Here is a 17143-nt window from a genome sequence, read left to right as displayed (position 1 = left end):
ACCTTAATATTGACTTAACTGTAATTCACCAAGCTGGAATAGGTGGTGGTATAGAGCTGATAGTGAGAAATACCTGCTTCACCTTAAGGAAATGTGAAATATTGGTTCAAGTAATCAGTGCTTGTAACTGGGAGTCTGAACCTACAGTGAACAGCTCATCTCAAATTAAACTGGGTATCATAGAATCATTTGTAAGAAGAATAACCAGTTAATGGATACAGGTTTTCCTTTGGGGTGATGAAAAAGTTTCCCACTTCCTGTGCATCTCTCCTGTAGCTGGATGCCTTATGGAAGATGATCTTCTCAGAAAGAAAAGTTATAGGGTGAATTTATTTTCGTGGCTCTGGCGGATTTACTGAAGTTTCCCTCCTGAGAAGTTGGCTACTGCTTTACAGTAAAATAAACTTTATTTCCTCCATAGTAAAGGATATTTGCCTTCTCTAATTTCAAGAAGAGGTGAATTGTAAACGTTAAAAACATCTCAGTACTGTTGGTTATTTTTTTCTATTTCACAAGTGTTATATCCTTTCGCAGCGTTATCGGACACTCAAGGGAATTTTCTTTTGAATGGGAATTTTGTTGTGAGTATGTCCAAAAAAGAAATCAATATCCAAGGAGCTATTTTTGAATACAGTGGTTCAAACAACTCGATTGAAAGAATTAATAGTACCGATCGGCTGGAAGAAGAGCTTGTTTTGCAGGTAAGTTCTCAGTCGTTGCTAGGAGGACATTTTAAACCATATTTGTAAACTACGATGCTTCAGTGCTTTGCATTTGTTATTAAACATAAAATGATGCTTTTTAAGCATCTGTCCTTTATGAATTAATTATATGCTCCTTTGTATTTTTATTGAGGTTTTGTGTGTGGGGAACCTCTACAACCCTGATGTACGTTATTCCTTCAGTATTCCCACGGAAGAGAAGAGCGATCTGTTCACATGGGACCCATATGGACCGTGGCAAGGCTGTACAAAAATGTGTCAAGGTACCTGGTATTAAGTAAAAGAGACAAAAGTTTCAAGTGGGCATGCCGTTACAATTTGGGGTGCCCTTGAGTCTGGCTGCCCGTGGAATCCAAACACATATACCGCAGAGACTGCAAAGGTCTCCCATCTTCTTCCTCTTCCTATTGGTCTCCTCACATAGTCCCCTTTCCTTTCACACCCTCCCTCTCTTTCTCGCGGTCCCAGAAGGGTTTAACTAGGACTCTGCTGCCCAGTGAAATACCCACCTTCTTGTCCATTCCCCTCCACACACTTCCCCAACTGCCAGTCTCTTTCTTTTAATGGTGGGGCATCAACATTCTTTCATGCTTTTATTTCCCATCCCTGACCACAGGAAACGTGTTTGTACTGACTGATGAGTAACTGAAAGGAGCAGAGAGGGAGATGGAAAAGCAGCACCATTTACAGTAGGGAAGGCAAATGAGGAGACCTGTGTCTTTGGGCATTCTATACGTCTATATAACAATTCTATAGTTGTGTGGTGCTTCCTTTGTTGAAATCAGTAAATGGTTATTGAGGGGCTACTTTGTTTTGACTTATTAAGGCCTTTATTTTGCATTCAAGTTTTTTTTTTTGGAATGATTTTTATTTTTGCCCTTATAGCTGCTTTACAGTGTTCTGTCAATTTTCTACTGTACAGCAAAGTGACCCAGTCTCACACACACACACACACACACACACATATTCTTTTTCTCACATCATATATATATATATATATATATTCTTTTTCTCACATTATCCTCCATCATGCTCCATCAGAAGTGACTAGATATAGTTCCCAGTGCTCTACAGCAGGATCTCATTGCTTATCCACTCCAAAGGCAATAGTTTGCTGCATTCAAGTTTTAAAGTGTAATGGATGAAACAGAGGCATGAGTAGATTATCTTTGTTTTAAATGATAAAAGCAAGGCTACAGGTGTGCACAGAGGAGACCCCAGGGAAGATGGATGGAGCAGTTTGAGGAGGTGAAATGAGAAGACATATAGAGAAGTTTGTGTAGAATAGAAAAGTAGAGAGTTCCCACTGTGGCTCAGTGGATTAAGAACCCAACTAGTATTCACGAGGATGTGGGTTCAATCCCTGGCCTTGCTCAGTAGGTTAAGGATCTGGCATTACTGCAAGCTGCAGTATAAATGAAAGCGTGGCTCGAATCTGGCATTGCTATGGCTGTGGTACAGGCTGGCAGCTGCAGCTCTGATTTGACCCCTAGCCTGGGAACTTCCATATGCCATTGGTGCAGCCCTAAAAAGACAAAAAGAAAAGAATGGAAAAGTAGTTTCCCAGGCGTCTAGAGTTGAGGTTTGGGAATTAGGGGCATGTGAGTCAGAGGAGAAGCAGCTCAGAGCAGTATGGAAATGAGCTGAGAGAAGGTGGATGCCTGAGGCAGTGACCACAGATGATGGGAACGTGAAGGACATTTTAACCAACTGATCTCTAGGTGCCCAAAGATTTGTATTTCATTCAGAAAAAGGCACAAACTTGGTCCAGTGGTGTCCTGACACTGGTGCCCGGATGATGACGTGGAAATAGGCATTCCTGCCTGAGGAGAGGAAAACTGAAGTCGATGATAGCAGGCTGCCCGGGACAAAAGCTAGAAATCAGAACAACTCTCTGGTAACACAGACAAAGAAGGAATTCATTTTGACAGGAGGATTCTAGATATGCTTTATGGAAGAGAATTGCAGTCTGAGAAACTGGGACTAGCATTCCAGCATAACTGGGAAAGCTCTTCTGTGGCCCTAGCTATGGGGAGCTAGGATCAAATCCAAGTAACAGGAACATTCTAAACTATGGGGAACACACCACGTAAAGAAGAATAAGATCCAAAGTGAAAGGTTGGATGAGGCATGCTGAGATGGTTTGGGAGTCTGCACCTGGAAAGGTCGCTGAAACAGTTGTGTGCTGGGGCAAAGGGGCTATTAATTAATTCAGTCACCACCAAGTATCCTCTCATTATAGTTCCTTTCAGTGTGTGTGTAACATTTGCTTTCTGTATCGCGAAGTGTCCTCAGTTTTGTTGACTTGTCGCCGTGTGTACTGAAAATGACCTGTCCCCAGATACTTTATGAGCACCATGACTTTTGTCTTCATATTTGGAAGCACATTTTTCAATGTACCGGTTTCACTTTGCCTTTCCTTTTTCTCCTCTGTCACCACCCTGGCCCTCTTCTCTCGCTCTAACTTGGCTGGGTTGCTTTTCAGGCCTGTTAGGCGGCTGTCGTCACGTCCTTCCCCTCCTTTGCCATCCCCAGAAATTCTCTTCAGCTTGCTTCTGTGTTGGATTCCCTGGGTTCTAAATCCCAGGAATCCCTCTTTTGATTTCCCCACTGTTGGCGGTGGGGGGTTGGGGGAAGGGGCAGGGGTTGGACCTATTGCTCAGTACTTTCCTGAAAAAAAGAATGTAAAAGACATCATTAGTAATGTTTATATTGATATGTAGAAATGCTCCTATATAGATATTTTGGATATTTGTATCTTTTTACTTTTTTTTTTTAAAGGCCACACCTGTGACTTATGGAAGTTCCCGGGCCAGGGGTCAAATCTGAGCTGCAGCTGCAGCTGCAGACATACCCCGTAGTCACAGCAACTTGGGATCCAAGCCACATTTGTGACCTATGATGCAGCTTGTGGCACCACCAGATCCTTAACCAATTGAGTGAGGCCAGGGATTGAACCTGCATCCTCACTGACACCATGCTGGGCTCTTAACCCGCTGAGCTACCATGGGAACTCCTCTTTTTTACTTTTTAATGTTTCTACAAGTCAATGCCAACTTAATATATGTGGTTCACACACTGTTTTTTATTGGACAGTGCTGCTCTCAACTAGAAGGTGGGAGTTTGACCATTCTTCATAAAGACTCCATTTTTTTCAGGCCTACCCTTCACACATTCATCCCTTCAGAAGATCATGGTCTTTTTGGTTCCTGGGCTTTGCTTGGATTCTATGGCACAAATGGTTTGTTTCTTACTTTCTTCCTCCACAGGCTTAGGTTTCACTTGCTTGGCACTGTGAAATAGCTATTTCCATCTTCTTTTCATATGTAGAATTTCCTTTCCTGGCCTTCTGTGTTTCCACATTTATTCTCCTTGTTCTTCCAGGTTTTTGGCTTTTCAAAACTCCTTAGTTATCTCAGATGGGATTATGCAGAGATAAGCATGTATGTTCACAGTCTAGGGGACTCAAAGTACCCCCTTGGACTTTGATGAAACAGATTTTGATTGTGTTGCTGCTTAAACTCTGTTCTGTCTCCTCATTGGAGAAAGTGCAAAGCTCAACCTACTCCAGCCCTTTTGGCTTACATTCGTTTGCTTTCACTGTGGTTACAAACAACCTTCACCTCTCAATGACTTAGAACAACAGAGGTTTATTTCTCACTCCTACTATGTCTTGGCTTCTGTTGGGTATGACCCTACTCTAGCTTGGTATCTGTGTCCATGTCATTTTTCAAAAAAAATGAATAGACCTTACTTCTTAAGGGCAGTTTTAGGTTTATTGAAAAGATGAGAGAAAATTCCTATGTTCCCCTCCTTCCATCTCTCCACACCTCCGTTCCTCTATTATTAACATCTTGCATTAGAGGCACATTTACTACAATTGATGCACTGTTAGTAACTAGGGTTCATAGTTTACATTAGGGTTAGCTCTTTGTGTTGGACATTCGGTGGGTTGTGACAAACATATGACACTGACACAATATTACAGTGTCATACAGAACACTTTCGCTGCCCTAAACGTCCCTCCTTCCACCCCTACTCAAATCCGTGAACACCAGTAATCTTTTTAATTCTCTGTCTATGCCACCTTTTTCATTCATGATTCCAGGCTAAAAGATCAGCCTTGTCTAGGAAAGGCTGTTTTAGAGACAGAGGGAAAAGGGAAAGAGAATTGGCCAAAGCATGCAGCGCTAAAAGATTGAAATTGGTATAGGTCTTATCGCATTACAGGTGATTGGGATAAGCCTGATGTCAACGGGGCAGGGAAGTCAGCTTCTCTTACAGGAAGATAAATAACATTGTAGCAAGTGGAGATGAGTCATTTTCTTACAGGGAAAATGGGAAGCAAATAGTGGGGAACAGTAGTCTAGTGTACTATACGTCATCAGCACCAACCCTGGCAAGCCCTCCTTCCAGCTGTAATGAACTGCTTTCTACTCCACACCTGTCCCACCTTCCTTATGTCTCCTTACTAAGCAAACTCCTCAATCTTTCAGGATTCTTCTTGCTTATTATAGAAAGTCATTCCTGTCTAGATCCATATCTAGCCTATGTTGGAACTGTTTTCTTTCTTAGCTGAATCCTTTAGGCTGTGAGCCAGAGTACATAATTGTGGAACATCCAGCTATGTGAAATAACAAATGCTGGAGGAGATGTAGAGAAAAGGGAACCCTCCTGGTGGGAATGTAAGCTGGTACAACCACTATGGAGAACACTATGGAGAACACTATGGAGGTACTTAGAAAACTATACATAGAACTACCATATGACTCAGCAATCTCACTCGTGGGTATATATCCGGACAAAACTTTCCTTGAAAAAGACACATACACCCACATGTTCATTGCAGCACCATTCACAGTAGCCAAGACATGGAAATAACGCAAATGTCCATCGACAGATGATTGGAATAGGAAGATGTGGTATATATACACAATGGAATACCACTCAGCCATAAAAAAGAACAAAATAATGCCATTTGCAGCAACACGGATGGAACTAGAGACTCTCATACTAAGTGAAGTAAGTCAGAAAGAGAAAGACAAATACCATATGATATCACCTGTATCTGGAATCTAACATATGGCACAAAGGAACCTTTCCACAGAAAAGAAAATCATGGACTTGGAGAAGAGACTTGTGGTTGCCAAGGGAGCGGGGGAGGGAATGGGATGGGTTGGGAACTTAGGGTTAATAGACACAGACTATTGCCTTTGGAATGGATAAGCAATGAGATTCTGCTGTGTAGCACTGGGAGCTTTATCTTGTCACTTCTGATGGAGCATGATAATGTGAGAAAAAAGAATCTATACATGTGCCATACTGGTCACCATGCTGTACAGTAGAAAATTGACAGAACACTGTAAACCAGCTATAATGAAAAAAAAAACTATTATATAAAAAAATTCCTTTTATTTTTAATTTTCATGTGGTTTTGGCCAAGGTCTTCATAGAAGAAAAATTACCTGTGTACGTAAGAGTGATCATATGGTCGTGTCTGATCAAAGATGTGACCACCTACCACTTCCATTGTTGGTGACCGAAAGGTGCAATACAGACTGTGAACTAAGGTAAGTAAAGAGAAATAATGTATACTGTAACTAGACTGAAGTTGATAAGTGAGGTGAGATGTAAAGCAGCTAGTGCAGTGCCTGGCATGGAGTGGACATGTAATTCATGTTTATCCTTTGTCCCTGCCCTTACAAGACCTGAGGCTCACCAATTTACTGTAAAACTCTCCAGTTGGATTCAATTGGTTTGCATTTTTTAATCATAGTATTTGCCAAATACCAGTATGTAGGCCTCAAGATTTTGTGTAGGAAATAGAAACCAATGTATCTATAAAATAAATACAGGAAAACACCAATTTAAAAACCCATGGTTTAGAGAATTGAAACAATACATTTTGTAGCACTATTCTATAATTCCCACTGAACTCCTGAACCAAGAAACCTTTACAGGTTGAAGATTAGAGAATCAATAGATTAATTTCTCTATCTTATCAGTATTTTGTCCATTAAGCCTTGAGGAATGTGATCCTAGATCATGGCAGGCAAGTTTGTACTTTTACATTATTGTCATTTAATTTTTTCAGGATTGGTTTTAGAATGAAGCTAAGAGCAATGACCCCATCTAGCAGGGCACAGTTAACATTTAGGGATGGGCCAGATCAGTCAGCAAGGATGAGGATTTTTATATCTTTATGGTGTTATTTGAAGATGTATAGTGAAAGGCTAGTGATAGAATGGCCTGTGTAAGTTGCATCTCCTGTCCCAGTACAATCCTTGAGTTGCTGTTGGGATGGAAAGGAATTGCATGAATTCTATGCTGTGCTGCACTGGTGCACGCATACTGTCTGGAAGACTGCTGGACTATAATTGGGGCCATTTGCCTAAAACTGACAGATTTTACTTATGGAAAAACATGCTTTCCCTGAAAACACGTCTTAAAAGTAAATGACATGAATTAATGAGAAAATGTGTTATGCTTTGCAAAAACCAAGTTTACCAACTTTTAAAGGCCTTATTTTCATTGATGTAGTCATATCTCCAGATAGTCCCTGATCCTCAGTCAAATTACTGTAGGGGTGTTGCCTGGGGAGACATGACCTGATTATGAGTCAAATGTGTTTGGTTATAGTCTTAAATCTACCACTAAGTAACTGAGTAATCTTGATCTAAGCCAGTTGTTTTCAAAAGGTTAGGGGGAAGTTTGGGGTTCCTTGGACAGCTCTCCAAAGCTACCCCCAAATATCTGGTTCCTGTCCCCAGGTTTCACTAGGCCAACTCCATTTCTATGTATTTGGAAGGTAAGTTAGATTTTATTTGGGGAAAAAAAAAAAAGATATCTGACAAACGTCAGTAGTTTATACCGTTTAAATATACACCATCTATGGGCTTCATTTTCTCATGTGTAAAATGAAAGTTGCGGCTCTGTGATCTCTAAGAAGTTTTCACCTCTAAACCAGTCATCTAGCAAATATTTTAGGCGGCTTATCCATTGGTTCTAACAGAATTTTAATGATCAAATGATATGCATGAATTTCTCTAAATCCATATTTAAAAATTTTCTTAATTGGCACATGTCCTAAGTGTAATAACATCATTTTTGGTAGGTGGCACATCACTGGCAAAAGTGAATGTTCATCCCTTTGCGGTCAAGGATATAAGTCGTTGGACATCCACTGCATGAAGTATTCTATTCATAAAGGACAGACTGTCCCTGTCGATGACCACTACTGTGGTGACCAACTTAAACCTCCGACTCGAGAACCCTGTCACGGTGACTGTGTCTTAACAAGGTGGCATTATTCAGAATGGTCCCAGGTACCAATGAGGAGTATGGCTTCCTCGAAGTTGCTCCTTTTTTTCCTTCTAATTAAATATTGGTCACTCTACAGTCTAGTTTTGTTAAAACTGTTTTTTATTTTGTCTCCATTTGTCACCACTTTGCTTTTTTCCATCAGTGTTCCAGGAGTTGTGGAGGAGGGGAGAAGTCTCGAGAATCCTACTGTATGAATAACTTTGGCCATCGTCTTGCTGACAGAGAATGCCAAGGACTTCCCAGAGTGACGATAGAGAATTGCAATGAATTTTCCTGTCCCCGTTGGGCCACTAGTGAGTGGAGTGAGGTAACCTTAAACTCATGAGGCTTAGAACTATTATAACACTTTGCAGGAGTGCTTCGCAATGGAAAACTTTATATAATTCAAAAAATATTTCAGTTAATTATATCATTTGGTAAATAGTTTTATTATCAAGGTAAGAAAGCATTTAAAAATGGATTGGGAGTTCCCGTCGTGGCACAGTGGTTAACGAATCCAACTAGGAACCATGAGGTTGCGGGTTCGGTCCCTGCCCTTGCTCAGTGGGTTAACGACCCGGCGTTGCCGTGAGCTGTGGTGTAGGTTGCAGATGCGGCTCGGATCCCTCGTTGCTGTGGCTCTGGTGTAGGCCGATGGCTACAGCTCTGACTGGACCCCTAACCTGGGAACCTCCATATGCCGTGGGAGCGGCCCAAGAAATAGCAAAAAAAAAAGACAAAAAAAAAATGGATGGTGCTTAAACTATTTATAGCATCTGGCTAACAATGTCATAACTGTTTATAACCATTTTTATAGTGTCCACAGTAGCCTTAGACACATACTTTTTTGTGTGTGTCTTTTTTGCCATTCCTTGGGCCGCCCGTGTCATATGGAGGTTCCCAGGCTAGGGGTTGAATCGGAGCTGTAGCTGCCGGCCTACACCAGAGCCACAGCAACGCGGGATCCGAGCCGCGTCTTCGACCTACACCACAGCTCAGGGCAACGCCGGGTCCTTAACCCACTGAGCAAGGGCAGGGACCGAACCCGCAACCTCATGGTTCCTAGTCGGATTCGTTAACCACTGCGCCACGACGGGAACTCCGACACATACTTCTTGTAAGGTTACTTTTATTTCTGAAACAAACGGATGTTGCACTTGGATTTGGGTAGCAGATGTTTAGGGTGGGTGATTTTACCTGGTGAATATGTCTGATTTTTCCCAGGAGTGAAGGGACAGTGTCATCAGGAAAGGTCTTTCAATTGTATTTGAATATGCATGTTGATCATTGGGTCATTTTGTTGGTATTTGTGCTGAGTAATATGGGAAATAATCTCAGCCGTATTCTTACAGTGTCTTGTTACGTGTGGAAAAGGAACAAAGCAGCGGCAGGTGTGGTGTCAGCTGAATGAAGATCACTTGAGTGATGGCTTCTGTGATCCAAGTACCAAACCTGAGTCTCTGAGACCATGTGAGCTTCATACATGTGCTTCCTGGCAAGTAGGACCATGGGGTTCTGTGAGTATACGATAAGGGGTTTTTTGGTTTAATCCATCTTTAGAGAATGGCACAGAAGTTGTGGTATGTTCACTCTTTTAGCGGATGCATCTAAATTTCCAGGTTTTTTGGGAAAAGACTCCTCTTATTTGCACAATTTTGCCAGTTACTGGTAATTTTGTTGCAGTAAACACTCTAGCTTTGTTTTTCAATTTGCTCATATTAATCAAAATGCTACAAATTTTATGCTTTATCAACTTTATTGAAACCATAAATATTTTCGGGTTTGGTGTGTAAATTATTATCTTTATTGTATTTAGAGTAGGCGTAGTTGGGAAGTTTTGCCAAAAAGGTGGCTGGGAATCTGATGGCAACTTCTTATCATGTGCGGGTTGCCATAGTGGCTGGGAAACCTTCTCTCATGTGCCTTTTAATTCTTTCCTGTGGTCCTCCTTCTTTATTCTTGGCAATTTACTTAGCATATTAAATGACATGCATATGCTAGTTTGATTTTGAAAGGTATTTAGTTTTCCTAAACTGTATTAACTCTTTACGATATTGGGCTTCTGTTGATATTCTCACATGATAACTATTTTGTTTGCTTCATTTGTTTTTGTTTTTTGTTGGCCATGCCTGTGGCATGCAGAAGTTCCTGGGCCAGTGGTCGAACCTACGCTGGAGCAGTGACAATGCCAAATCCTTAACCTGCTGAGCCACCACAGAACTCTATGATAGCTTTTTTAAGGCAATTAGCATTAATAGTTGTCCATTTTGACTTTACTATTTGATTAGTGTCTACATACATTTGAATAAAGATGTTATGTTTGTTACATTTGCTAATTTTAAGTCTAGAATCTGGTATAAAGGACTAATAAAAAGATCTACTGAAAGTAGATTCGTTCCTGTGTATACATTAAGAAAATTAAATTTATGTAATTTTTGAATAATGGTGTTTGGTATCTGTTTACATTTTTTTTTTTTTTTAGTGCACAGCCACATGTGGACAGGGGTACCAGATGCGTGCTGTGAAATGTGTCAATGAGCTACTTAGTGCAGTCTTAGATGACAGACTGTGCCATGGAGCTAGTCGCCCAGGTGACAGGCAGGTAAAGGATTATAATAAAAATTTTTTTTTTTTTTTTTTTTTTTGGTCTTTCTGTCTTTTCTAGGGCCGCAACCACTGCATATGGAGGTTCCCAGGCTAGGGGTCTAATCGGAGCTGTAGCCACCAGCCTACACCAGAGCCACAGCGACGCTAGATCTGAGCCACGTTGGTGACCTACACCACAGCTCACGGCAATGCTGGATCCTCAACCCACTGAATGAGGCCAGGGATCGAACCTGCAACCTCATGGTTCCTAGTCAGATTTGTTAACCACTGAGCCATGACGGGAACTCCTAAAAAATTTTTGATAAAGGAATGTTATTGATGTGTTACAAATGATTTACATATTTGTTTTTTCCACTTATCTATATGCCTTAAAAATGTATGTGGGAGTTTCCCTTGTGGCACAGTGAAAATAAATCTGACTAGTATCCATGAGGATGAAGGTTCGATCCTTGGCCTCGCTCAGTGGATCAGGGATCCAACATTGCTGTGAGCTGTGGTGTAGGTAGCAGACACAGCTCAGATCTGGCATTGCTGTGGCTGTGGCGTAGGCTGGCCGCTGTAGCTCTGATTGGACTCCTAGCCTGGGAACTTCCATTTGCCGCAAGTGCAGCCCTAAAAAAAAAAATGTGTGTGGACATCAGAGAGGTGATTGTTCTTGGTTTTGTCAACTTTATTGATGAATTGTTTTACTCTGCCATTGGATCACTCATTTATCTTACACTTCCATCCATTGAACTGCGGAAGGATGATGTGTATTATTTTGAATATCATGAACTTTTAAAGTGTGTCATATTGCTTAAGGTAGTATTCCATGTTCACTCAGAATGTTTCAGCTTAGCGGTATTTTAAAAGGACTATTATTCTTTTCTTTTTCAGCCATCACACAGAATCATCCAAACTTTAGCCTTCAGAGTTATACCATCCACTTCTAGCCCCTGAAAGTACTTTGTGCTTTTGAAAAATAAAAACCTTTATGTTGCTTATTTGTAACTTAGTATGCAGTTGTTCTGGAATTATATACATATATGGAAGAAGAAGTGAAGAATAAGATTTAGTACAAATCAGAATGGTTAATTCATTGATGTTTTATGAGATCCATTTTTCTTTTGAACAGGACTGTATAGTTACACCTTGCCCAGTTATCCCTAAAGTTGGGGCCACTTCACTGCCAGCTGTTCCCATGGGAAAGATAGCACAATGGCGATATGGTTCTTGGACCCCAGTAAGTGCATTTCTTTAAGAGGTAGAGTGTTTCTGTTATCGAGGCTTTCAGACATCCACACAGTGTTTGCTATGGATTTGCCAAATTAACGTATACATTTGTTTTCAGGTATTTTGATGGTGTGGAAAAAGCATAATGTTTAGAATTAGATAATTTAATGTTCTGCCTTTCAACAGCGCTGTGTCTCTGGGCAAGAAATTTAAGTTTTCTAGGCCTATTTTCTCATCTACCAAGTGGGCATTAAAAATATTTATGTCACAGGTTGTTACGAGAAGGGAATGTGATATTAGGCTTTTTATCTGCCTCTATTTCAAGTTCTACATATTCATGTTGTTTTTCTCAACCAACAGCTTTGATCCATTTGGGGTATATACTTGCTTTAGTCTTATATGAAAAACGTATTTTTAAGTTTTCATATATTCTCTGAATATTTTAATTGTGAAGCCCTCTCTATTACCTAGATCTTTCAAAGTTATTTTAAATGATATCTTAAGATTCCTTTTTTTGGGGGGTGGGGGGAGCGCACCAGTGGCGTATGGAGATTCCCAAGCCTAGGGGTCCAATCAGAGCTACAGCTGCCAGCCTACACCACAGCCACAGCAACGCGGGATCCGAGCCACATCTGCGAGCTATACTACAGCTCATGGCAATGCCGAATCCTTAATCCACCAAGAGAGGCCAGGGATTGAACCTGAAATCTCATGGTTCCTAGTCAGATTTGTTTCCACTGCGCCATCACAGGAACTCCAAGATTCTCTTTTATAAAGGGAAATTGAGTGTTTTGTTTCCTTGTCATAAATACCTGATTTGTAAAATTTATTTTTTAAACTCATGGGAATGTTCACTGCCCTGTCTTTGACTCAGGAATGATGCCAGGTGATAGTACTTATAATATAAGTCTTTTTAAGAGTGTGATGTTTAGAAATTTGAGCAACAGCCCAAATATAAGGGAGGTGGGAGTGTACTGTGTAACCCCTTTGTATTATCTGACTCTTTCAGTGCTCCGTGTCTTGTGGAAGGGGCAATCAAGCCCGCTATGTAAGCTGTCGTGATGCTCATGATGAAATAGCCGATGAATCCTATTGTGCCCATATACCCCGACCTGCTGACATATCTCTCTGTTTTAGCCCTTGTGGAGAATGGCAAACTGGGAATTGGTCACCGGTAAGTATTTTTATGTGAAAAAAAAAAGTGATGTGAGAAATTTAAATATAGTGTTTGCTATTTAAGACCATGTGGTTTATTATGTTATAAATGTCGGCTGCATTTATGATCAGTGTTCAGCTTCCTGTGGCCATGGAAAAACAACCCGACAAGTTTTATGCATCAACTATCATCAGCCAATTAATGAGAATTACTGTGACCCTGAAGTGCGCCCTTTGATAGAGCAAGAATGTAACCTGGCAGCCTGCCCGCCCACGTACGACCACTTTCCGAGTTCCTCTGAGCAGCCAAGCCATTTTCGAGGCAGGAATTTTCCATTAACTCACAAACCAGAAGATAATCAAAATCAGGGGTTCCATCCATCCATCAGAGGAAACCAGTGGAGGACAGGACCGTGGGGATCAGTAAGCCCTCTTTATTGAGTAATATTAATTCTATCATTTTGTTTTGTTATATTGCCTTTTAATAGATAGGTATGTAATGACATCAAATGCTTTTAGGGCTAAATTTTTCTGGAGATCAATAGTTTAAATCTTAAAAGGATTAAGCAAGTTTTGAGGCAGATTATAAATCCCCGGAGTTCTTATTGAATTATATACACTAATGTGATATTATGACTACAGAGGAATGCACTTGAAAACAATCTTAGAGGTTGTTATAGTGAAAATAAAAGAAATCTTTTAAGAGTTAAGACTACACATCTATGTGAAGAAATAATATCAAACTCAGAAATTACTGAGACTAGCAGTACAGTAAACTGATATAAAATCATGATTACCACAAAAAGTACAATTGCTGGCCATACTTTACATGAGATTAATGATACAGAATAAAGAAAAACAATGTTAAGTAATTTAACATTAACTTTTGTGAGACCTGAAAGCTTTAATTCCTTTTTACTTAAAGCTTTGGATAAGGGTGAATTTCCTATTGCAAGCTTTAAAACATCACCTTTTTATCAAACAAGTGCTAATGAAACCCCTAGAAAACTCAAGTTTTGGGGGACTTTTTTTTTTGTCTTTTTTGAGGCCGCACCTGCGGCATATGGAGGTTCCCAGGCTAGGGGTCTAATCAGAGTTGTAGCCGCCGGCCTACGCCACAGCCACAGCAATGCAGGATCCAAGCTGCGTCTGCAACCTACACCACAGCTCACAGCGACGCCAGATCCTTAACTCACTGAGCGAGACCAGGAATCAAACCTGCAACCTCATGGTTTCTAGCTGGATTTGTTAACCACTGAGCCATGACGGGAACTCCAGGGGACAGATTTTTCTTGATTCAAATTATGATTCGAGTGAAGGGGGAATGGTTAACAGGAGAGTTTAAATTTGCGTCAAGGTGCTGTTTCGTTTTGTTCACAATATAATTTTGTGGTATGGAATCTGCAGTTTGTGTGTTTCTGTGTTCTCCCCTTTTCAGTGCTCCAGCAGTTGTGCAGCAGGTGTCCAGCGCAGAGTTGTGGTCTGCCAGGATGAAAATGGACAAAGTGCCAGTTACTGCGATGCAGCCTCCAGACCCCCGGAGTTGAAGCACTGTGATTTGGGACCTTGCCCACGATGGAGCTACGGAAGCTGGGGAGAAGTAAGTCTAATATTTCCTAAACTTGTGGAAACCATGGCATCTCAGAAGACCAGAAGTTAAGTATGTCATGCTGTTAGACAATCTCACTTCACTCTACCATAAGGAAAGACTTTTCTTTTTAATCGAGTCAGTAAAACCATGTTTTTTGATAGATACTATGTCATGGTATAAATCACTCATTCATATGTATACTTTAGATCTTTAGCAGAATCCAGTGTGCTAAGCAATAGGTCTGTGACCTACTAATACCGCTCTAAAATTAGCCTGTTATTGTTTTAATTTCTTAGAAAATTAGATTCATATAAAGATAAAAATTACAGTGATATATAGGCATGTTTATATCCTATTACTGAACTATTCATTTCGTGTATCTTTTAAATGGATAGCTGTCAATTTTTAAGTACTTTTTCATGTCCTATCATTCTTTTAAGCACTGGAAATATGAAGATAATTTTAAAAAATTTTAATAGTTATAATGAATACTAATTCCACCTGTTCTATGGATGAGGAAGAAGAAGGACCTACACTGGCTTTGGATGGATAAAACAAACCACCAATTTAGTCTTTTTGTGTGTGTGTCTTTTTAGGGCCACCCTCACAGCATATGGAAGTTCCCAGGCTAAGGGTCTAATCGGAGCTACAGCTGCCGGTCTATACCACAGCCACAGCAACACCAGATCTGAGCTGTGTCTTCGACCTATCCCACAGCTCACGGCAATGCTGGATCCTTAACCCACTGAGCAAGGTCAGGGATCGAACCCACAACTACATGGTTCCTAGTCAGATTCGTTTCCACTGTGCCACGATGGGAACTCCCAAACCACCAATTTAATTAGTCAAATATTTTTGCTTAATGATTTTTAGTGTGTTTTCTCTCCATTGGGAATCTGGAAATCATGGGTAAAATGTACATGTCTGGACCAGGTGCTAATAAATATCAAATGCATTTTAAAAATGTACTTTTGGAGTTCCCGTTGTGGCGCAGTGGTTAACGAATCCCGCTAGGAACCATAAAGTTGCGGGTTTGATCCCTGGCCTTGCTCAGTGGGTTGAGGATCTGGCGTTGCCCTGAGCTGTGGTGTAGGTCGCAGACGCGGCTCGGATCCTGCGTTGCTGTGGCTCTGGCGTAGGCCGGTGGCTACAGCTCCGATTGGACCCCTAACCTGGGAACCTCCATGTGCCGCGGGAGCAGCCCAAGAAATAGCAAAAAGACAAAAAAAAATGTACTTTTACCTTCCAAAATGAAAGCAACTTTTTCATTTCTGGGTTAAATATCATTGTAATAATTGAAATAATAATAAAATTGTGAAAATATAAGAACTTTTAACATTTGGATACATTTCCTGCCAGACTTTTATTCTGTGTGGGTTCCAGAAATAGGTTCATATGCTGCTTTGCCATCTACTGTTTTCATGTAATAAATACTATCTTTCTATATTTACAAATTTAGATCTCCCTTATTAGCTTTCATAGCTACATAGTCACCTTTTGATAGGATACCATACAGTTAATACCTATGACAGTACTAATTCTTAAATTTTTATCTTTTTAAAGAAATTATAGCACTAGAACTTTGATTACTTTTTATCCGGAAAGAAATGGTAAGAACTATGAAGAAAGAGTAAACATTAAACTCTACTGATTATATATTCAGTATTGAATAAGACAATATAATGTTCTCTTTGGAGCCACCTAGTTTTGACTTTTCTTCTTATTTTTAGTGTACGCAAACATGTGGAGGAGGAATAAAATCGAGATTTGTAATATGTCAGTTTCCCAATGGCCAGATGTCACGAGAGCAAAACTGTGACCTCGTAAACAAGCCACCCAGTGTGGTGCAGTGTCATATGCATGCGTGCCCTGATGATGTGTCATGGCATCGGGGACCATGGAAATCGGTACGATAGTATTCTTATTTTTATCTTTCTGTTTTGTTTTCTTTTACTCTGGCCTTTTTACTTCAGTTTCTTCTCTTTATAAATTGGCTTGCACACACTTTATCTTCTGATTTTTTTTTTTTTTAAACAGACTCTTGGCCGTCTTGGCTTGTATTATTAAATTTAATAGTTTGGAAAAAGAACCCATTCAATTTCAAGTACTGTAATATATACATGTATGTATAATAGTTTTATACATTATAAATGTATTTATTTTTTTATAAATGAATTCTGAACCATAGCACTATTCCAGTAGAAGTGTTTTTCTCCAGGACATCTTTGGCTTGCCCGCAAAATAATCAGAAGTGTTTTACTATTTACATTTATATATAATATTAACATTGTGCTTGTAACAATGGCAAGTTAAGGCTGTGTCTTGTATGAGTGTATAACTGTATGTGGCTTTTGTCTGTCAATGTCCAGTAACTGATCTAAAAACAAATAACATTCTTGTTTTTATCATTGTTAAACTGAGTATTTTATTTGGAAATGTGAAACTATGTGAAAAAAAGAAATTTACTTACACAAAGTAAATTAATTGTTTACAGTTTGCTACATACATCATGGAAAAGTATGATTTATATAGTAACTTATAGTACTCATTTTTC

The 17143-nt window shown here is 40.0% G+C and overlaps 1 protein-coding gene across 1 annotated transcript in view; it reads left to right on the top strand.

Moving 5' to 3' along the window:
• Positions 1 to 17143, top strand: part of ADAMTS20 (ADAM metallopeptidase with thrombospondin type 1 motif 20) — a 170511-nt gene that overhangs the window by 87167 nt on the left and 66201 nt on the right. The window contains exons 17-28 of the mRNA XM_047788004.1: positions 535 to 701; positions 856 to 985; positions 6166 to 6292; positions 7837 to 8047; positions 8188 to 8352; positions 9377 to 9541; positions 10507 to 10626; positions 11746 to 11853; positions 12853 to 13017; positions 13131 to 13421; positions 14437 to 14598; positions 16320 to 16496. Coding sequence (XP_047643960.1) covers positions 535 to 701; positions 856 to 985; positions 6166 to 6292; positions 7837 to 8047; positions 8188 to 8352; positions 9377 to 9541; positions 10507 to 10626; positions 11746 to 11853; positions 12853 to 13017; positions 13131 to 13421; positions 14437 to 14598; positions 16320 to 16496 — 1988 coding nt within the window. The remainder of the gene's footprint in view (positions 1 to 534; positions 702 to 855; positions 986 to 6165; positions 6293 to 7836; positions 8048 to 8187; positions 8353 to 9376; positions 9542 to 10506; positions 10627 to 11745; positions 11854 to 12852; positions 13018 to 13130; positions 13422 to 14436; positions 14599 to 16319; positions 16497 to 17143) is intronic.

Source organism: Phacochoerus africanus, chromosome 7 (assembly GCF_016906955.1).
Source record: "Phacochoerus africanus isolate WHEZ1 chromosome 7, ROS_Pafr_v1, whole genome shotgun sequence".
Taxonomy (NCBI): Eukaryota; Metazoa; Chordata; class Mammalia; order Artiodactyla; family Suidae; genus Phacochoerus; species Phacochoerus africanus.
The sequence above is the reverse complement of the archived record's forward strand: the minus strand, read 5'-3'. Positions and strand labels throughout refer to the sequence as shown.